A 21689-nucleotide genomic window follows, 5' to 3' on the forward strand; every position below is an offset into this window, starting at 1 on the left:
GCAGCAGGCCTGCTCTGTGTGTAAACAACAGAAAAGCAGGAATAATGCCAGGGCCCACGGACACCAGCTGCCTCCGAAGTCCCGCTGCCCGGCGCCTCCATGGAGCAGCCTCCTAAGCGCAGTGTGGCCGTGTCCTCCTCTGTAAAGAGGGTAGAGTCGCACGGAGTCCCTCCCTCTCCAGCCGTGAAGCCCCCGCGGGGCCCTGCAGGTGGCAAGCGGCGCAGACAGTGGCTGCCTGCACACGGTGGTTCTCTCTTCCTTTTTCCTCCTCAACCACTGAGGTTAAAAAAAAAAGTTAAAAGCCACCCTTTTTTTTTTTTTTTTTTGAGACGGAGTCTCGCTGTGTCACCCAGGCCGGAGTGCAGTGGTGCGGTCTGGGCTCACTGCAAGCTCCGCCTCGCGGGTTCACACCATTCTCCTGCCTCAGCCTCCCGAGTAGCTGGGACTACAGGTGCCCACAACACGTCCGGCTAATTTTTTGTATTTTTAGTAGAGACGGGGTTTCACCGTGTTAGCCAGGATGGTCTCGATCTCATGACCTCGCGATCCGCCCGCCTCGGCCTCCCAAAGTGCTGGGATCACAGGCGAGAGCCACCGCGCCCGGCCCGCCCATTTTTTTAAGCGTGTTGTGGTTTGGATTTCAGCCAGGCCTTTTGCGATGAGCGGAAACCCAGGACACGCAGCCCCGGGTCAGGCCCGTGGAACAGCCGGGCCCAGGGGCGCGGGCCGGGCGGACTCCGGGGCTCGCAGACTCGCGGCCCGCGTGCCATGAGCCTCCGCGCCGGAGGCGGCAGCAGCGGGCGCCGGGCTGGATCCCGCGTAGCGAGGCGGCCGGGCGGATCCAGCGCAGCCGGGAGGCCGGGCAGATGCCAGGCGGCGCGGCGGCGGTCAGGTGAGCGGCGCGGGGCTGGCGGGGTCGGGGCTGGCGGGGACGGGGCTGGCGGGGACGGGGCTGGGAGGGCGGCCCGCCCGGCGCAGGGGCCTCGAGACCTCGGCCGCCCCACCCCGGGGACGCCGCCGCTGCTCCGGCGTCCACACCAGCTGCGTGCGGGGCACCCGGGCGGCCCAGGGGACCCGCGTGGCTGTGCCCCCCTCCTGGGCTGCTCCGAGCCTCAGTTTCCCCATCTGTGGAATGGGTGGGTGGGAGAGACCTGCCCCCCGGGGAGCCCGGGATACCGAGCGAGCTCCTGCGGGTGTGGTAGGTGGGGGAGGCACAGTGCTGGGGTGGCTTCTCCCTGCAGCAGGTGGCGAACCCACGGCCAGGCTTCCGTGGCAAGCAGCCCTAGAGGAATGGCCGTCCTGTCCCTGCGAGCCCCTGGGCCCTGGCAGGCGATCCAGGTATGGGCAGACAGGACACTGTTGACTCCGCACACCGGGGTGACTTCTCAGGTTCTCGGGGTGGCAGCTGCAGTGATGACACCACTTCCTGGTGGTCACACCGCGGGCAGGACGCGGGAGGCCAGGTCCGTGCATCCCGAGTGTCCTGAGCTTCAGTCCAGGGTCCCTCCGTGCCCCGGAACCCGCCGGCTTTCTTCGGTTTCCTTTCATTGCTAAGTTGTGGAGTCCTCCCCGATGAGAGCAATGGGCTCTAGAGGAGGGGCAGCGGGTGGCCGGACCTCTTGCTTTCACTCTTCCTCTTCCTGCCCGCTCCTTTCTGAGGCCAAGTCCCACATCTGGGTGCAGAACTGGTGGGGTGAGCCTGGTGAGAGGGGCAGGCTGGCGTTCTGCTCAGAGTGGGCCACTGCAGCCCCAGGTCAGTGTGTGAGCAGAAGCTAAGGCTGCCAGGCCAAAGGCCTCCCCTCATTCATCCCCTGCCTGTGCGCCAGGCCTGGGGCTGGCACTGACTCTCAGTAAATAGGCAAATAAAAGATGCCTTTTTTCACAGCCCAGAGGAGAGCTGGCAGCCTCGAGTACAGCTGCTGGGCAGAACAGAGGTGTCCCTGCCAGCGTGCCTGCCTTGACGCTCCCTGGCCATGTTTTAAACACCAGGAGGTTTCCAGCGACTCCCCCAGGCGTAGCTCCTGCACCCTTTTTCCTGGGCTGGTCACCATATGTGATGACAGTGCCAGTCTGTTCTGAGCAGCTCTGGGCTCCTGGCTTCACTGACATCATACACAAGTCCTTAGCCCTTCCATCCACCCCAGAAAGTAGGTGTTCCCCCTGATTTATAGGCAAGACAATGGAGAACCAGAGTCTAAATCAGGGCTGATTTTTTTTGTTGTTGTTTTTTTTTTTGAGATGGAGTTTTGCTGTGTTGCTCAGGCTGGAGTGCAATGGGACAATCTCGGCTCACTGCAACCTCCACCTCCCATGTTCAAGCGATTCTCCTGCCTCAGCTTCCCAAGTAGCTTGATTACAGGCGTGCACCACCATGCCCAGCTAATTTGTTTGTGTTTTTAGTAGAGACGGGGTTTCACCATGTTGGTCAGGCTGGTTTGAACTCTTGACCTCAAATGATCCACCCGCCTCAGCCTCCCAAAGTGAGCCACCACACCTGGCCATGATTCTTAAAAATAACAGTAATAGGCCAGGCATGGTAGGTCACGCCTACAATCCCAGCAATTTTGGAGGCAGAGGCAGGAGGGTTGCTTGAAGCCAGGAGTTTGAGACCAGCCCGGGCATCAGAGTGAGACTCCATCTCTACAAAAAGTTAAAAAAAATTAGCTGAGTGTGGTGGCACACACTGGAGTTCCAGCTACTTGGGAGGCTAATATGGGAGGACCCTTTCAGCCCAGGAGTTTGAGGCTGCAGTGAGCTGTGATCGCACCACTGCACTCCAGCTCAGGTAACAGAGCAACACCCTGTCTCAAAAAAAAAAAAAGTAATAATGATAAATTGTAATCAATATTTATTGGGTGCTTACTATGTGCTGGCCAGTGTTCTCTGAACTTAGTATTAACTACTTTAATCTTGACAATAACCCTGTATGGTACTATTGTAATCCCCATTTGAGACATGGGAGAATGGAGACAGAGAAAGGTTTATCTACTTACCCAAGGTCACACAACTGGGAGCTGGCAGAGTTGGGATTCAAGTTGGGCATGTCTGTCTTGTTACCAGTAAACTACTGGGATTATCAGTCAGAATCTTTTTTTTTTTTTTTTCTGAGATGGAGTCTCACTCTGTCACCCGAGCTGGAGTGCAGGGGCTCAATCTCGGCTCACTGGAGCCTCTGCCTCCTGGGTTCAAGCGATTCTCCTGCCTTAGCCTCCCAAGTAGCTGGGATTACAGATGCCTGCCACCACGCCCGGCTAATTTTTGTATTTTTGGTAAAGATGGGGTTTCACCAGGTTGTCCAGGCTGGTCTCCAACTCCTCACCTCAGGTGATCCGTCCACTTCTGCCTCTCAAAGTGCTGGGATCACAGGCGGGAGCCACCGAGCTCGGCCTTTCAATCAGAATCTACTTCGGCTGCAAGAGACAAAAACCTCCCCCCATAACACTGGTGGGAATATCGTATTTCTCCCACTTGAGTGAAGCCTGGCTGTGAGCAGCTCAGGCCTCAGGTGGAGTCCCCTGCAATCATGTCAGTCTCCCCAGTGTGGCTATTCCAGCTCCAGCCTTTACATCTGCATTCCAGGCAGCAGGAGGCAGGGATGGCTGAAGAGGGGCAGCCCCTATCTTTAAGGACAATTCTCACAAGTCTTTCTTTTCTTTTTTCTTATATGTATATATACACACACATACATATATATGTATATACACCCACATACATATTTATGTAAAAAAAATTTTTTTTTTTTGAGATGGAGTCTGGCTCTGTCGCCCAGGCTGGAGTGCAGTGGCGCGTTCTTGGCTCACTGCAAGCTCCCCCTCCTGGGTTCACGCCATTCTGCTGCCTCAGCCTCCTGAGTAGCTGGGACTACAGGTGCCCGCCACCACGCCTGGCGAATCTTTTGTATTTCTAGTAGAGACGGGGTTTCACCGTGTTAGCCAGGATGGTCTCGATCTCCTGACCTCGTGATCCGCCTGCCTCGGCCTCCCAACGTGCTGGGATTTACAGGCGTGAGCCACGGCGCCCGGCCCATATTTATATAAGATTTAATAGAGATAGGGCCTCACTGCATTGGGCCTGGCCTGATGCCACCCTTCTGCCTTGGCCTTCCAGAGTGCTGGGATTATAGGTCTGAGCTACCACACCTGGCCCATTACTGTTGTTTTCAGATAGCCCTGATTTAGTCTCTGGTTCTCCCTTTTCTTGCCTGTAAATCAGGGAGAACACGTACTTCCCGGGGTGGATGGAAGGGCTAAGGACTTGGATATGTCAGTGAAGCCAGGAGCCCAGAGCTGCTCAGATCTGCCTGATCTTCTCAAGCCGAGGGGGTCAGAACAGTCACTTTACCAGGTCTGTCTGCTGGGGAGGCTGGGAAATTATGTGACAAACAAAAATGAGGCTCCTCATTCAGGAAGAAGGAGGAGTGATGTTGGGATGGCCTGAGTTCTCCTGTGTCCTGGGTGCTCCCTGGGAGACTGGGGAGGTGCTGGCATCGGGTGGCCGCCTCTGACTCTGTGACCCACCCACAGTAATCAGGTAATAAGAGAAAGAGGTGGGACTGGGGCCCACTCACGCCCCCTGTGTCTTCCCCGTGCCTCCCTGTTTGGGTCCACGGCCAGCCTGTCCATGGGTGCTGGGTCCTTTCAGGCTGGCGTGCAGGTGCCCAACCCACACTCCTGCCCCACAGGCACAACAGGCAGGACATGTCCCATAGGTGGTGTGGAGTCTTGCCCAGTTGCAGGGCAGCCATGTGGGGTTGGGGTGGCCTCCTTATCCCACTGCCAGTGAGGCAATTAGTTCAAATCCCAGTTCCCCCAGGCCACAGTGTGACCCTGAGCAGGGCCGTCCCCTCTGGGCTCAGCTCTCTTTCTTTTGGGAGAAGGGACAGAGGATAAATCATAGGATTGTTTATTATAATTGTGAATTATTTCAGACCGTAACAGGTATAGTGAAAGCATAACTAACACTGTTGCAGTTACTGAACAACTTTAAAAAGACATCTCTGACTTCCTATCACATCAACAGACCTTACAGCGAACTTACTTTGTGCTCAGTCTCTGTTAACTCATTTCACCCTCACAATGGCCCATTACGGATGGGGAAATGGAGGCAGAGAGGCTAAGGAGTGTGGCCCAGGAAGTTAAGTGGGAGGCCTGGATGCCAACTGCCTCTACTCCCACCCCAACCAAAGTCCCTTCCTCCCTGCCAGGAGCCATCAGCCCTGTGTGTTCTGCAGTTTTCTGAGCCTCCGGGTGGGGAAAGACCAGTTCTTGATCCTGAGCTTCTGCCACGTGGAGAACTAGGCCCTTCCTGCCTGTTTCCTGGGCTCCTGAGGCACAGAGCCGTGGCCCTGGTTCAGGTTGTGCTGCTCATCACAGGATCAGAACCCAGGCCAGAGAGCCTGGATGCATTTGTAGGGGGCTTCTCTGTGTGCTGGCAGGGAATCCTCCCAAGATCCCCGCTCCTGGGCATGGGGAAGGTGGGCCCTGCTCGCTCACATGTGGCAGAGCAGGAATGGGCCCTGGCACTGTCCCCAAGTGTCCAACCCTGAGTCCTGAGACAGGGGCTGAGGTTTCAGGGTGCTCTGACAAGAAAGCACCTTTGGTTGGGGCCCAGCAAGGAGGAACCCATTTCTGGGAGGTCTGTCTCACATAGCAGGTGGATAGCAAGCTAGAGCAGGGCTGAGTGAGTATCTGGGGCTGAGGCCCAGAGAGGATCCCATAGGTAGCTCTAGGGCCGGAGCTCTGCAACGTCGGGCCAGAGGACCCTGTGCTGGGAGGCAGGGAGCTTGGGCCCCTCAGATGGGCCACATGCCCTCGTGGGACCCTCATTGTCACCGTGAGCTCTGTCCAAGGGGACGCCACCAGTGGGGGCCTGGGCGAGAGGCAGCTGAGGTGTTTCAGGAAAAGGCTGAAGATCAAGGCTGTGGTGTGAGGACTACCCACTTTAGGGAAGTGAAAGAGGCCAGCCTCACCCCAGACACCCCAGTGTGGTTGGGGAAAGGGGGTGGTCCGTGGTGAGCCTGGTACCTGGGGACTCATCCTGGCCCTGCCTGGCCCTCAGGTGGGATGCTATGGAATATGATGAGAAGCTGGCCCGGTTCCGGCAGGCCCACCTCAACCCCTTCAACAAGCAGTCTGGGCCGAGACAGCATGAGCAGGGCCCTGGGGAGGAGGCCCCGGACGTCACTCCTGAAGGTGGGTGCTGGTGGGAGTCAGGGTGGGAGCTGGGCAGGTTTCTGACCGCTTACGTGGACCCCTCCTTTCTTCCTGCTGCCTCCTGTGCAGCCCTGGCTTTCCCACGGAGCCGGCAGCTGCTGGCTCTGTTCTTTTTCCCATCTGTTCTGTGGTTCTGTGGTTTGTTTCTGTGTCCCCACTAGAATTCACATTCCTGAGAGCAGGGTTTGTGCCTGACCCGTCACTGCTGTATCCTAGGGCCCAGCACATAGTAGGTGCTCAGGGAACACTTGCTGAGTGAGGTCAGCGCTGAGACCTGGTGAGGGAGAGGTTAGCCGAGGGAACGTGCTCTGGGCGTCAGGGTGGCATGAGCCTTAGAAACTGCAGATGACGTCATCAGGGAGTGCTTGGAGCGGGGCAGCTGCAGAGACGGGCTAGAGTCGACACTGGGGTTCGTGGATTTTGCCGTGTAGCCATCCATTGGTTTTTCTCTAGCCCCCGTGGTCATGCATGAGGTGTCCACCTTAGAAATGGGATGTTTCTATAATGCTATCTTGAGGACTTTTAGCACCGAGTATCATTGCACCTCCTCATTTTGAATGGCTCTTTCCTGTCTACACAAGGCTATGGGCTCCTCTGTGAATGCAAACTGGACGGTGTGCAGAGCTGAGTGGTGCCCAGCTCTCACAGTGCTTCCTTTCTGTGCGGCTTCCTGAATCCCTTTTCCACTCCTGGCTATCTCAGCTCCTCCCTAGGGGATGGGAGGCAGGAGGTAGCAGCTGACCCTCCACACCTGTCCCCGTCTTCCCCCAGAGGCCCTGCCTGAGCTGCCCCCTGGGGAGCCGGAGTTCCGCTGCCCTGAACGCGTGATGGATCTCGGCCTGTCTGAGGACCACTTCTCCCGCCCTGTGGTAAGGTTTTGGATCTGGGAGGGGAGAGGGACTGAGGGAACCCCCAAGGCAGGGAGGGCCAGGGTTTCCTTGTCACTCCCTCCCAGGTGGCAGGGCGGTGTCCTGTGAGCTGGGGTACAGTCTCACTCCATTGTCAGGCTCAGCAGCCCCCACCTCAGCCAGGGCTCCTGGCTTTGAATCTCAGGCCTGCATGACACCATAGACCCCTACCCTCAGAGACTTGAAGACAGCCTGGGACCCTCAGAGTCTGAGTGAAGACAGGTGGAGACAGCCTGGGATTGGGGTTCGTGAACCTGGGGCTGCTCCTATCCCCTGAGCTCCATGTCTTCATGAAGCACATGTGCAGAGAGTAGGTTCCCTCTGGGGTCCCTGAGGTCTGTAGACTTGCTGAGAGTCAGGGTGTGGGAGGTAAGGGGAAGCCCCTGGTCTGCCTCCTACTGACCAGTCGGTATTATAGGGCCACTCTTGTTTGTTCCGTATTTTGTTCCATGGAAGCCTTGTGTTGAAGAACAAAAGGGGGAGGATATAATGATTTTTTTTTTTTAAAGTTTGAGGCCGGGCGTGGTGGCTCACGCCTGTAATCCCAGCACTTTGGGAGGCTGAGGTGGGAGGATCACGAGGTCAGGAGATGGAGACCATCCTGGCTAACATGGTGAAACCCCGTCTCTACTAAAAAATACAAAAAATTAGCCGGGCGTGGTAGCACATGCCTGTAGTCCGAGCTACTTGGGAGGCTGAGGCAGGAGAATGACGTGAACCCGGGAGGCAGAGTTTGCAGTGAGCCGAGATTGTGCCACTGCACTCCAGCCTGGGTGACAGAGTGAGACTCCGTCTCAAAAAAAAAAAAGTTTGAAAACCTTTTATTTTTATGCAAACCATCTCCAACTTTTGAGGGAAACATTATGGTAGCATTAAAATGTAACTTTGAAAGGATTTGGGCCAGACGTGGTGGCTCATGCCTGTAATCCAGCACTTTGGGAGGCCGAGACGGGTGGATCACGAGGTCAGGAGTTCGAGACCAGCCTGACCAACATGCTGAAACCCTGTCTCTACTAAAAATACAAAAAAAAATTTAGCCGGCCATAGTGGAGCGCCCCTGTAGTCCCAGCTACTCAGGAGGCTGAGGCAGGAGAATCGCTTGAACCCGGGAGGCGGAGGTTGCAGTGAGCAGAGATCGCACCGCTGCACTCCAGCCTGGGCGACAGAGACTCCGTCTAAAAAAAAAAAAAAAAAGAGGGAGAGACTTCATATATGTGTTTCGTATCTTTTTTTTTCTTTTTTCTTGAGATAAGGTCTTGCTTTGTTGCCCCTGCTGTGAAGTGCGGTGGCGCAATCATGGCTCACTGCAGCCTCAATCTCCTGAGCCCAAGCGATCCTCCCACCTCAGTTTCCTGATTAGCTGAGACTACAGGTGTGCACTACAATGCTCAGATAATTTCTCAATTTTTTCTTATAGACACGGGGTCTCGCTTTGTTGCCTAGGCTGGTCTAAAACTCCTGAGCTCAAGTGATCCACCCACCTCGGCCTCCCAAAGTGCTAGCATTATAGGCATGACCCACTGCACTCAGCTTGCTTTGTATATTACAACATTTTGAGCACTTCCTTTGGGCCACAGACTGAGCTGCAAGGGGGAGGGGAGGGTGCCACCTCCCCTTTGCCTGGGTCTCAGAGCCCAGAAGCCCGGAGGAGGAGGATGGCTCCTGAGGGCGGGGTCCAGGCTCCCCAGCTCTGAGACCTGATCCTGTCTTCCCCGGGAGCACCAGAGTGTTCCGAGTCTGGGGCCTTGCTGGGCCGTGAGCCCCCTGGTCGCTATGTGGCGAAAGCAGCTGGAAGTGCTGGGGCTGGCTCTTGGCATCTGCCTGGGCTTGGCAGTTAAGCTGGAGGCCACTTACTGTCCTTCATGACAGCAAATGTCCTTTCCCTAGCTTTCCTCCAAGAGGAAGCTCTTCAGAAGTAAGTGAAGTGACATAGCAAAAAAGCATCTGGATTTCGCAAAGAAGGAAGTTGTCTTTTGAAAAGCATCTTTCAAACATTAGGTTTTCAGAGGCCTGTGGGCAGACAGGTCGGGCTAGGAGCACGCAGCACCGGGTGGACCTTGACTGTGCTGCCACCCTTCCTGCCTTTGAGCAAGTCCTCGGTGCCCTCTGGGTTCAGTTTCCTTCTCTGGGTGAGGGGTGTCGGGGTCTGCTCTGGGCCTGTCTCGGCGGATGGGCCTTAACAGGGAGATCCTGCAGGGTGGGCATTTGACTACCCCCGCCCCCAACCTGGGCAGGGTCTGTTCCTGGCCTCTGACGTCCAGCAGCTGCAGCAGGCGATCGAGGAGTGCAAGCAGGTGATTCTGGAGCTTCCCGAGCAGTCGGAGAAGCAGAAGGATGCCGTGGTGCGACTCATCCACCTCCGGCTGAAGCTCCAGGAGCTGAAGGTGGGTGTGGGGCCGCCCCACCTTGGGGCAGCCTGGGGCCAAGGCCAGAACTGTGGAACCAGGAGGACCTTGCCAGCCTCTGGCTCCCTCTCAGGCGGTGGTCTCTCTCTCGGCCTCAGGGGCTGAGGTAGAAAGGCGCGAGACAGGCAGAGTGGAAGACGGGCCCTCACCCCACTGCAGGAGGTTTCCGTATTAGCCTAGACCCTCCTGTTGCAAGGAACAGAAACTCAACCCTAAGTAGCTTAAACCAAAAAGAAAAATGTATTTGCTTGGTGACTGGAAGATCCTCCAGTGTCAGGAATCTTGCTCTCTCCCACCTCGACTTTCTGTGTCTGATCCAGCCTCAGGCAGGCCTTGCCTGTGTGGTGGCAGAGATGGTCCTGGCAACCACATCTTGCTTTCCAGGAGCTGAGCCTCCCTGTGCAGATGACAGCTGCCTTTTCACAGGGGTTATAGCAGGAACCTCAGGCCTTACTTTCATTGGCCAGTCCTGACCCGATGACAGTGACTGACTGGCCAGTTCTGGGTCATGTGCCCACCCCTGACCCAATGACAGTGGCTGATTGGCTAGTTCTGCGCTGTGTGCCCGCCCACTGACCCAATGACGGTGGCTGATTGGCTAGTTTTGTGCTGTGTGCCCACCCACTGAAGCAAGCGGGTGGGCTGAGTTCCTCCCTGAGTGAGCCACATGGACAAGGACGGGTGGTGTCTTGAAGGTGACAACAAAAGGTGGTGAGTCTCAGGCCACAGATGTTCCTGATGCAGTCCTTGGGTCTGTGTGTGCTTTGGCCTGGCTGCCCGGTGTCCCCTGTGCTGATTCATGAGTCCCTGGGAATGTAGAAAGTAGAATATTCATTAGGAAACAGGTGAATTGGTGGTAATAAAAAAAAACCCAAAACATAATGGCTTAGAGAAGATGGGTTCGTTTCCTCACGTAAAAATCCCATAGGTGGTCTGGAGCCTCTATGACAGTTAATGGTGTTGGGGAGGGCCTCCTTTTCCACTGCCCTGCACCTAACCGGCAAAAAGCAGGAGGGGCAGAGAGGCCGGGTCGCTCCCGCTCACGTGCCCATGGCCCGGTGCAGCCCCACACAGCCCCTCGCTGCAAGGGATGCTGGGAAAGGTAGCATGTGACCTTGGTGGTCCTTGTCCAGCTGATCATTGTTTACGTGAAAGGGAGAAAAGGGACGTGGCATTGTGCTGAAACTCACAATCTCTGCTCTAAATGGTGCCTGGAAGAAATAAGTTGAGGGGCTTGTGCGAAGGGAAAGGAACTTCAGCCCAGCTCACCTGTGACCCCTCCCTGACTCACCCTCTGCAGGACCCCAATGAGGATGAGCCAAACATCCAAGTGCTCCTTGAGCACCGCTTCTACAAGGAGAAGAGCAAGAGCGTCAAGCAGACCTGTGACAAGTGTAACACCATCATCTGGGGGCTCATTCAGACCTGGTACACCTGCACAGGTGGGCTGAGACCCAGATGAGGAGCGAGGAATGAGAGAGACCAAAGTTCCTACCTCCGCTGGGCTCACATTCAGATCTGAGCTGTCCAGTGTGGTGGCCACTAGCCAAACATGGCCAGTCAAAGTTAAATTAACTAAATATGCATTTCCTCAGTTGTACTGTCTACATTGGACAGTGCTGTTCTGGATGAGAAATTAAACTAGTGAATTACATGGTGTGTCTAGTTTGTACAATGAAGAAAAAGGGAAAGGACCTAGTATGTGTTAGGGTGGAGTGAATGTGACTTTAGGGCAGAATGTAAAGGCATCACGTGACTTTTTTTTTTTTTTTTTTTTTCTTTTGAGACGAAGTCTCACTCTGTCGCCCAGGCTGGAATGCAGTGGTGCAATCTCGGCTCACTGCAAGCTCCGCCTCCCGGGTTCACACCATTTTCCTGCCTCAGCCTCCTGAGTAGCTGGGACTACAGGCGCCCGCCAACACGCCCGGCTAATTTTTTGTATTTTTAGTAGAGACGGGGTTTCACTGTGTTAGCCAGGATGGTCTCGATCTCCTGAACTTGTGTTCCGTCCGTCTCGGCCTCCCAAAGTGCTGGGATTACAGGCATGAGCTACCGCGCCCGGCCGGCATCACGTGACTTTTCAGCAAAAACTTGAAGGTCAGGGAGCAAGCCAAGAGAATATGTCTGGAGGAATGTTCTGGTGGGGGCAGCCCTGTGGTTGATGTGTCCAGTGCCTTGAGGAGCAGAGAGCCAGGTGTGGCTGCAGCTCTGTGTCTGGAGGAATGTTCTGGTGAGGGCAGCCCTGTGGTTGATATGTCCAGTGCTTTAAGGAGGAGCAGAGAGCCAGGTGTGGCTGCAGCTCTGTGTCTGGAGGAATGTTCTGGTGGGGGAAGCCCTGTGGTTGATATGGTACCTTAAGGAGGAGCAGAGAGCCAGGTGTGGCTGCAGCTCTGTGTCTGGAGGAATGTTCTGGTGGGGGCAGCCCTGTGGTTGATATGGCCAGTGCCTTAAGGAGGAGCAGAGAGCCAGGTGGGGCTGCAGCTCTGTGTTTGGGGTAGGTGGGCTCAGAGGTGGCTGGGGCTTTTCTTCAAGTGCAGTGGGGGCCACAAGTGGGTGCTGGACATACTTGATCTTTAATAGGTTACTCTGGCTGCTGATTGAGCTTGGACTGAAGAGGGAGGTGACTGAGAAGAGGAGGATGACTCTGACTGGGTTGAGGCAGGTGGTGGGAGTGAGGAGTAGCTAAGTGCAGTGCCAGCTTAAGGTTTGGAAACAGAATGTAACAGATGAGAAAATAGACTGACTGGGTGCGGTGGCTCACGCCTATAATCCTAGGGCTTTCCAATGCAAAGATGGGAGGATCGCTTGAGCCCCGGAGTTCGAGGCTGCAGTGAGCTCTGATTGCATGACTGCACTCCAGCCTGGGCAACAGAGCAAGACCCTGTCTCTTAAAAAGTACAAAAACAACAACAACGACAACAAAAACAGAGATAGAAACCCGTCAGGGTAACTCATGATATTTAAAAGGCGGAGCTGCTGAAACCAAGATGGGGAAGCTGAGGGGCTTCCCTGAGCTGAGGGGTAGGGGGTGGGAGTTTCGTTTGTTACATTTGGACAGGTTGGGTCTGATGGTGGGAGTGGCAGGTTGGCCCCAAACATGTGAGTCAAGTTGGAGGATGAGGTCTGGGCCACCTTTGGGGCAAGGCTCAGGGGCCAGGGATAAGAGGGTCTTTGAGGTTCTAAGGCCTCCCTTGGTGCCAGGAGGTCTTAGATTGATCTGGGCCTGAGAATGGAACCCATGGGGAGGGGGCAAGCCAGCTGAGGGTGGCCTGGGCTGCAGGTGCACCCTTCCCACTTTTGAGAAGCGTGTGTCCCTCCACCCTAGGGTGTTATTACCGCTGTCACAGCAAGTGCTTGAACCTCATCTCCAAGCCCTGTGTGAGCTCCAAAGTCAGCCACCAAGCTGAATACGAACTGAACATCTGCCCTGAGACAGGGCTGGACAGCCAGGATTACCGCTGTGCCGAGTGCCGGGCGCCCATCTCTCTGCGTGAGTGGTGGCAGGGAGAGAAGAGGGTGAGGGAGCTGTTCCTGGCGGGGAGCCGGGTGCACAGGTGTGTAAGGGCATGTAAGTCAGACAGCTGAGTGAGGCCCTGGGACAGTCCCTGCTTGTTATCCTTAGGAAGTGACAAGGGTCCGTTGCTACCATTTTTTCATTTCTCACTGAAGCAGACTGAGGTTCCAGCCGTTCCGTGACTCACCCACTGAAGCAGACTGAGGTTCCAGCCGTTCCGTGACTCACCCAGGTCACTGAAGAGCCCCTGGAGAGCTGGGACCTGGCCTCCGCCTCCCCGTGTGAAAGCCTCATAGATGGGGACTAGGGAGAAGTCACACAGCACAGAAAGCCTCATAGACAGGGTCTAGGGAGAGTACACGGTTGTCGCGCAGATGTGCACATGTGTGCGTCAGCTCTTCTTTCTAGAGAGTTGCTGGTGTTAATTCATTAAGTCCCTGCCTCAGTCCTACAGTGAGGCCCTGTTTATATCCCATTTTACTGATAAGAAAACAGGTCAGTGAGACGCTGGGACCACCTGTGGTCTTCCGGCTGAGGATAGGACAAGTCAGGAGGGAGCCCTTGGCCTGGCTGGCTCTCTCCCCGAGGGCTGTGGTCCATGGGAGGACAGACCACGAGGCTGGAAAGCTGTGTGGGGCTTTGGTGAGGCAGGGACACTCATGGCCCCTCTGACCCTGCAGGGGGTGTGCCCAGTGAGGCCAGGCAGTGCGACTACACCGGCCAGTACTACTGCAGCCATTGCCACTGGAATGACCTGGCTGTCATCCCTGCACGCGTCGTACACAACTGGGACTTTGAGCCTCGAAAGGTGGGGGTTGGAAGGTGGGGGCATCCCCCTGGGGAGGGAGAGCAGGAAGGGGGATTGTGGTGTGGAGCCGGTATACCCCTGGGTGGGTGTTGCTGGCTGCACGGGCCCTGGGTGGGTGTGAGAGGTGTCACCCGGGCGTGCCTGGCAGGTTTCTCGCTGCAGCATGCGTTACCTGGCGCTGATGGTGTCTCGGCCCGTGCTCAGGCTCCGGGAGATCAACCCTCTGCTGTTCAGCTATGTGGAGGAGCTGGTGGAGATTCGCGTGAGGCTGGGGCTATGGAAATGGGGGGCAGGGGCGCTGTCAGATGGGCCCTAGGGCCGGGCCAGTACCCTCTTCTCCTCTGGGCCACGGGAGGTTCTGAGCAGAGGAGGGAGGCCACCTGCTTAGGGTGAGCCAGGCACCCTGGCTGCCCTTTTGGTTGAAGGTGCTGGAGCCGTGTCCGGTAGTAATCTGGTGCCAGGTGTGAACACAATATTAAATTTTGTAATAGCCATGTTAAAAAAGTAAAAAGAGCTGGGCACGGTGGCTCACACCTGTAATCCCAGCACTTTGGGAGGCTGAGGTGGGTGGATCACTTGAGGTCAGGAGTTTGAGACCAGCCTGACCAACATGGTGAAACCCCATCTCTACTAAAAATACAAAATTAGCCAGGCATGGTGGTGTGCGCCTGTATCCCAGCTACGGGAGGCTGAGGCAGGAGAATCACTTGAACCCAGGAGGCTGAGGTTGCTGTGAGCCGAGATCGCGTCACTGCACTCCAACCTGGGCAACAAGAGCGAAACTCTGTCTCAAAAAAAAGTAAAAAGAAACAAGTGAAGTTAATGTTAATAGTATATTTTATTTAGGCCAATATATCCAAAATATTATTTCAACATGAAATCAATGTACATTTTTGAGATATTTACATTCTTTTTCTTTTTTGTGCCACGTCTTTGGCTCCAGCATGTATCCTCTGCTAAGTCTCACTGCACAGCGGCCACTTTGAGGTGCTCTGTGGCTGTGCATGGCTGGTGGCCACTCTCTTAGCCAGCGGTGAGGGAGGAGGTAGGGCGGGAGCCGAGGGCAGACGGGAGCTGCAGTCCCGGCAGGACGTGATGGTGTCTCACGCAAGGTCGTGAAAGGAGTCGGGTCCCATTTTACCCAGGAGGAGACTGTGGCAGCAAGTTGAGTTGCCAAGGCCAGGGCTGGGGAGGCAGCTGGGATTTCTCCGGAAGTTTGGTTTGGTCCTGAGGCTGCTGGTTCCTAGACAGTTGTGTGCCTCTGGGGCCGGGTGAGGGCAGAGGCAAGGGAGGGTTTTCTGGGCCATGGTAAGTGAGCCTCACGGTCCCGCCCAGCCTGGGAGCTGTGATTTTGGGTTTTGGTGAAGCACTCAGATCTCGGCCCTTCGTGGGGAACCAACCCCTCCCGGCCCTGCCGTGGCCCCGGGTGTGAGGTGAGACGCCTGTGGGCAGGGCTCCCTGTGCAGCCCACACAGGGGCAGCCCTGTGTCCTGGCTGAGGAGGCCTGCCTGCTCCCGCCTTGTTTGCAGAAGCTGCGCCAGGACATCCTGCTCATGAAGCCGTACTTCATCACTTGCAGGGAGGCCATGGAGGCTCGTCTGTTGCTGCAGGTCAGACTGCCAGCAGGACTGGCCCCCGAAGGGAAGCACAGCCAGGGCGGTGAGGCACCTCAGGCTCAGGTCTTTTTCAGACGGCTTGTGGATGGAGTGCCTTTAGCAGAGGGTCTCCTCAACATGGTCCCAAGGAACAAAGCAAACAGGTGTTCTACCCACAAAAGAGTTCTCCAATCAGTTCTGTTTGGGAAACCCTGCAGCCTTTATGTGAATCTCCATGGGGTGGGTCCAGCCCAGCCCTCCTCAGGCAGGTTGACCACAAAACACAGTTTTCAAGGTTCATCTAATTTGTTCAACAGATACAGATGTTCTAGATTCTGGAACAGTGAACGAAACAGGCAGGAATGCTTGCCTTTAGTGCCTTTCAAGTAGGGAAGACAAGAAAAATAAGTTGTGTGTTGGGGTGGTGAACTCTGTGACAAGATAGAGAAGGAAGGGTGGGGAATGTGGGAAGCTTGGGGAATGTGGGGATGCAGTGTGGCTGGGTGAGGCTGCATCGGGGAGTGGAGGGCGGGGGGCTACACAGGTCAGGAAATGTGGCCCGGGTCCATCTTACCCTGTCCGCTTCCTGGGGCTCCTGGATTCTACTCCTGGGGCCCAGACCCTTGTGTAGCTCGTTTCTCTGTGAGCACCTGGGCCCTGACCACTGCAGCGACCATGGGTGGGCAGTGGGAGGGGCCCTCCCTGGTGCAGGGGGTCACGGCTGCTGGGACTTGGCAGCTCCAGGATCGGCAGCATTTTGTGGAGAACGACGAGATGTACTCTGTCCAGGACCTCCTGGACGTGCATGCCGGCCGCCTGGGCTGCTCACTCACCGAGATCCACACGCTCTTCGCCAAGCACATCAAGCTGGACTGTGAGGTGGGCCTCTGCCCGGGGGCCGCTCTTCTCCAGCCCCAGCCCTGAGGGGGGATTGGCAGGAGAAGCAGCCCAGCCCAGTGTGTCCTTGGCCTTGGAGTGCCCAGAGGAGCTGGCACTGATGTGCCCGTGCCCCAACCCCACACTGTTCCCCCCAGCGGTGCCAGGCCAAGGGCTTCGTGTGTGAGCTCTGCAGAGAGGGCGATGTGCTGTTCCCGTTCGACAGCCACACGTCTGTGTGCGCTGACTGCTCCGCTGTCTTCCACAGGTGGGTGTGGCCTGGGCCCTGCACTCAGGGGCTGGGGCTCTGCCCTGTTCTCTGGGGAGCTGCCCCTTGGCCTCCGGTAGGATGATGCCGTGGGAGCTGGCACTGCTCCCCCGAGAGAGGGGAGACATAAAGACTCTTTGGGTCTTTGCTGACCCTGAGATATGAAGTCAGACCCTGATGTCTGTGACCGAATGAGAAGTTTCCTTAGGAGCAGCACCTGGGGGATGAGGGGGCTGCCTCTTCCCAGGTCCCTCCCGGACCAGCCCCTGAAACTCCAGCTTGGTCTTTGATGTGTTCACAGCATCCCAGCTGCTCCCTTTCTCCACTAGGATTGAAGTCACTCTTTCAGGGTTAGTATAGGCTAGAGTTTCCCAAACTTATAGTTCCTGCCACCCTTTAATGTCTCAGTAATTTTTTCAAAGTGTTTCTAAGCCAAAAGAAATTCCTAACACTTTGATTTATTAAGTACTTGTGCTCTCGCGTTTTTTTTTCCTAGCCACTAGACCAACAGGGAAAAATATTTATGTTCAAACAACTTTATAAGTATTTATATCCTAAAGATTGAGTGGCTCTTGGAAAAATCATATACACAAATTAGAAGAAAAATATTTTAATTTCCTTCTTCAGTAAGTATGATTACTTACTAATTATATGGGTACACCTTTTGGGCCTCATACATCTTCCAGACCTGGAATCATATGGACACTCCCCCCCCAGTTTCTGTCCCCTGATTTTTGCCTGGAATTTGCTATTTTTCATAGCAACTGCTGAAATCCCAGCTCTGCAGAGCTATGGTGTCACACAGATGGGACTGTGGCAGAAACTAAGGTTGAGACTGAACTCGCTCGAGCTAGTCATTTGCTCAGTGTCTGACAGATGTTAATTACTGCTATGTTCTGTTTAAAAGTTTGAACTAGGCTGCGGTGCCCCAGGGTGCCGTGATGTACAGTTTGGGAGCCAGGGGAGGTGCCAGGCACACTGGGATAAGAACAGGTGGGAATCGTGAGGAAGGGCTCTGAGTCGAGTCTGGCGTGGCCACCTGGCTCAGCCCCTCAGCTGTATGAACTGGGACCTGTGTGGTCAGGGGATAGCAGGTAACGTGAGGACCCCTGGAGGTCCACATCTGCACGCCCGTAAGCGCTCTGCACACGGCCATACAGTCACTTGCCTCTGGCTGCAGACCCCGATTCTGCCCTTTGGTAACGGCTGTAGAGGGGATGATAGGAGCTGACCTAGGACGCTTGCGGGGATTCAGTGCTGGAGTTTCCTGCGCAGAGAGCCCCAACCTGTTTCTGCCCCCAGGGACTGCTACTACGACAACTCTACCACGTGTCCCAAGTGTGCCCGGCTCAGCCTGAGGAAGCAGTCGCTCTTCCAGGAGCCAGGTCCTGACGTGGAGGCCTAGCGCTGAGGAACAGTGCTGGGCACCCCACCTGGCCCGCCAGGACCCACCCTGCCAACGTCAAGTTGTTCGTTCTGCTCTGGAGACCCCTGGGGTGCGGCCCTGGACCCCTCCACCCCTGCTGGGCCAGAGTGGTGGGCAGTGTCAAGGCCCGCTGTCTCCCAGGTGCTTGCTGGGACTCGGGGCGGCCGCACCTGGCTGTCACCTGGGTGTGCTGCTGTGAGGGGTCCTTGCGTGGCCCCCATCCTTCCCCCAATGCAGAACTCCATGGGCAGGGAGTTGGGGGGACATCTCATCTCCCCCATGGCACAGAGCCCTCCACACCCCTGGACCAGGGCATCCGGGCCCTAGAGATTCCACAGCTCCTGTCCTGGCCACCCTGGAAACTCATCAGGCCAAGACCCCGAGAGAGCTTCAGAGGAGTGTTGAGTAACACCTGAGGATGCAGCTGCACACACTCAGCCAAGGGCCGAGTCTCACCTGCAGTGGGGTTTCGGCTCTGCCTGGGGGCTCCATCCCTTTCAGCCACTCGTCGCCTTGGGGATTTCTGGTTGTCCCCAGCTGGGGCTGTTCACAGTTGTCACCTGCAGACCTGCCTCTCCCTGGCCTGAGGTTCAAAGGCCTCATTGGGTGGTCAGTCCAGTGGGGTCACTTGTTGTTTCTGTACAACAGCAGGGAAGGGGCCATGGAGCTTTTCCCTGCTGGGTGCTCCTGCTTTGGCCCAGCCCACCTGTCCTGGTGCTCCAAGCTAGGAGGCTGTGGCCCCTGCCTGAGGAGGGTGTCCTGGTCTCCAGGTGTGGAGCAGGGACTGTGCGCTGGGGGAGGTTCCAGTTAGGCGATGGGATCCTGCAGTGGTCTGGTGGCATTTCTTGGAACCAGATTTACCTGAGGAGCTCTGTCCTGCTGCCTGTGGAGGGCTCCAGATAGCTCAGAAATGACCAGCCAATGGCCTTTTGTTTGGAGGCCTGAGGTCAAGAGCTGAGAATATTCGCTCGACTGAGCGAAGATGGGGGCAGGCATGTGGGAGGTCCCTCACTCCACAGGACAAAGGCCCCTGGACAGCAGAGGAAACCTACAGCTCTGGGTGAGGGGACACTTGGCTTTGGTGTTTGCACTTTACAGATCCTGCGGTCCACGAGGGGCCTCAGGAGAGGACGTGTCAGGACGTGGCTTCCCAGCCTTCTGCCTTGGGCAGTGGGGGTGCTCCTGTCTATCCTTTTCCCCCACACCCTGGACTGTGTTTGGCTGTTGGTGCACATGGCTGGCACACACGGTGGGCAGAGGGCAGAGAATGCCACTGCTTGGATATTTTGGTCCCCTTTGACCAGGAAACCCAAGAGGAGACACCTCACTCGGCAGAAAGGCCGCCCGGCTCGCTGGCTCATTCCAGGAGTGGGAGAGATGGCAAGGTCTCCTCTTTGCCCTCCGCCATCAGGAAGGGGACGGTGTCCTCTCCTCGCTGTGGTGGCTTTAGGCAAGGTTCTTACTGTCTGCTCTGCCTCGGTTTCCCCATCTGGAAAATGGGGGCAGGGGTACTGACCTACCTCAGGTGGAACAGTGAGCAGGGAACATGTCGGAGCTCTTTAGAGAGTGTGATGTGAGGTTGGATCAACAGTGTGGGTTCCTGTCCTGCTTCCCCTTCCTCTTTGGGGCTGAGGACGGGCTTAAAGGCCAAATGCTGTTTCCCAACACCCAAAATCTGCACACATCTCATGAATGCATCACATTTCTGTCATATGGATATTAGCCATTCCGAAATCTGTGTAATCAACTTCACATTATTCAAGTTACAAATCACTGTGTCCATAGAAAAACTGTGCTGGTATTTGCTGGACAAAGGGTTGGGCCCCTTTTATTTTTACCTGCCACCCAGCATCTCCCCCACCTGCCCCTTCTGGGTGACACAGTCTGTAAACAGAATCACGTATGGGTCTTTCTGTGGGTCCGTAGCACAGCAGGAAGAGCCCAGCGCTGCCAGCACCTCGTGGAAGACCACACATGGGTGGTCCCACAGCATGGGACCAAGCTGGCCTGAGGGATGCCCAGTTGTAACAATGCTGCTGTCACTGTCTCATTAAATATATGTCCTTTAGCCTGGTGTGTGTGTGGTGAATTGGGGACAAAGTAAGAGAAATTGGTCTGTTGACATACAAGTCATTTGCAGGCTTAGGAAAGACAGCCTTTGCCATCCAGTGGGGTTGAATGTCATCTGGTGTGAGGCGAAGTAACATGTCCTGATTGGTTGGGAGAACTACCTGTGGTGTCACACAAATGTGTTGAACATCTCTGGGCTCAAGCTGTTCTCCAGCCTCTGCCTCCCGGGCTCAAGCTGTTCTCCGGCCTCTGTCTCCTGAGTAGCTGGGACTACAGGTGCATGCCACCACGCCCAGCTAATTTTTTGAATTTTTAGTAGAGACAGGGTTTTACCATGTTGGCTAGGCTGGTCTCAAACTCCTGGCCTCAGGTGATCCTCCTGCCTCGGCCTCCCAAAGTGCTGGCATTACAGGCGTGAGCCACGGCGCCCAGCCAGGCATTGATTTTTCTTAGTGTCCGATGTCCTTCCAGAAGGACATTCCCACCAGCAGTGTATGACAATGCCCATTACCTATAGCCTCGACAGCAGATTGTGTTGTCATACCTTTCAATGCAGTGTGAGAAATGTATCTTTGTCATTTTAATTTGCATTTCTCTAATCATGAGTGAGGTCAAACTTTTCGTATGTTTCAGGATCTAATTTATTTATGAATTATGTGCCCATTTTTTCGACTGGGTTCTTGGTATTTTTTCTTCTTAATCTTCTGAGTTTCTCACATATTGGGAATATTAACCTGTTATTCATGAGATGTAAATATTTTCTTTGTGAATTGCCATTTGACTTTGTTATTTTCTTTCCTATGGCAAAGTTTTACTTTGCTTACATTTTTATATGGTCACATTGATTAGTATTTATTTCATCTAGGTTTTAATGTCTGGAAGGGCTAGTCTCCCCTTTGCACTTTTTCTTTCTTTTTTTTTTGAGACAGTCTTGTTCTGTTGCCCAGGCTGGAGTGCAGTCGTGTGATCTTGGCTCACTGCAAGCTCCGCCTCCCGGGTTCACGCCATTTTCCTGCCTCAGCCTCTGAGTAGCTGGGACTACAGGTGCCCGCCAACACGCCCAGCTAACTTTTTTTTTTTTTTTGAGATGGAGTCTTGCTCTGTTGCCCAGGCTGGAGTGCAGTGGCGCGATCTCGGCTCACTGCAAGCTCCGCCTCCCAGGTTCATGCTATTCTTCTGCCTCAGCCTCCGAGTAGCTGGGACTACAGGCGCCTGCCACCACGCCTGGCTAATTTTTTTTGTATTTTTTAGTAGAGACGGTGTTTCACCATGTTAGCCAGGACGGTCTTGATCTCCTGACCTCATGATCTGCCCGCCTCGACCTCCCAAAGTGCTGGGACTACAGGCGTGAGCCACCGTGCCTGGCCATTTTTTTGTATATTTTTAGTAGAGACGGGGTTTCACCATGTTAGCCAGGATGGTCTTGATCTCCTGACCTGGTGATCCTCCCGCCTTGGCCTCCCAAAGTCCTGGTATTACAGGCGTGAGCCACCGTGCTCGGCCTCGATTTTTCTTTTTTAAAAAACGTCTTCTGCTGGGCATGGTGGTTCACACTTTTAATCCCTGCACTTTTGGAGGTCCAGGCTAGAGGATCACTTGAGCCCGGG

At 55.3% G+C, this 21689-nt stretch overlaps 1 protein-coding gene across 12 annotated transcripts; it reads left to right on the top strand.

Annotated features, from left to right (window-relative positions):
• The first annotated feature begins 691 nt into the window (after nucleotides 1–691).
• On the top strand, nucleotides 692–20080 carry DEF8 (differentially expressed in FDCP 8 homolog). Of its 12 annotated transcripts, none has more exons than XM_054455497.2 (13): nucleotides 708–892; nucleotides 1242–1338; nucleotides 6058–6191; nucleotides 6984–7081; nucleotides 9355–9504; nucleotides 10826–10967; nucleotides 12851–13015; nucleotides 13720–13847; nucleotides 13996–14109; nucleotides 15377–15457; nucleotides 16181–16321; nucleotides 16477–16586; nucleotides 17889–20080. In XM_054455497.2, the coding sequence occupies exons 1-13, from the start codon at nucleotides 769–771 to the stop codon at nucleotides 17989–17991; spliced, it is 1587 nt and encodes a 528-aa protein (XP_054311472.2). In that variant the 5' UTR covers nucleotides 708–768; the 3' UTR covers nucleotides 17992–20080. The 12 variants fall into 12 exon arrangements, with proteins under 12 accessions (XP_054311469.2, XP_054311471.2, XP_054311472.2 ...); XM_054455498.2 differs by having other exon boundaries at nucleotides 709–892; nucleotides 16232–16321; XM_063654207.1 differs by having other exon boundaries at nucleotides 835–892; nucleotides 1245–1338.
• The last annotated feature ends 1609 nt before the right edge of the window (nucleotides 20081–21689 follow it).

Source organism: Pongo pygmaeus, chromosome 18 (assembly GCF_028885625.2).
Source record: "Pongo pygmaeus isolate AG05252 chromosome 18, NHGRI_mPonPyg2-v2.0_pri, whole genome shotgun sequence".
Lineage (NCBI taxonomy): Eukaryota > Metazoa > Chordata > Mammalia > Primates > Hominidae > Pongo > Pongo pygmaeus.

Excerpts from the sequence above, each read along its gene's own strand:
- DEF8 (XM_054455494.2), top strand. The coding sequence starts at position 769 with ATGAGCCTCCGCGCCGGAGGCGGCAGCAGCGGGCGCCGGGCTGGATCC. Across the intron at positions 1,339-6,057 it reads GGCCCTGGCAGGCGATCCAG|GTGGGATGCTATGGAATATG; the intron begins GTATGGGCAGAC and ends CCTGGCCCTCAG. Across the intron at positions 6,192-6,983 it reads CCCGGACGTCACTCCTGAAG|AGGCCCTGCCTGAGCTGCCC; the intron begins GTGGGTGCTGGT and ends GTCTTCCCCCAG.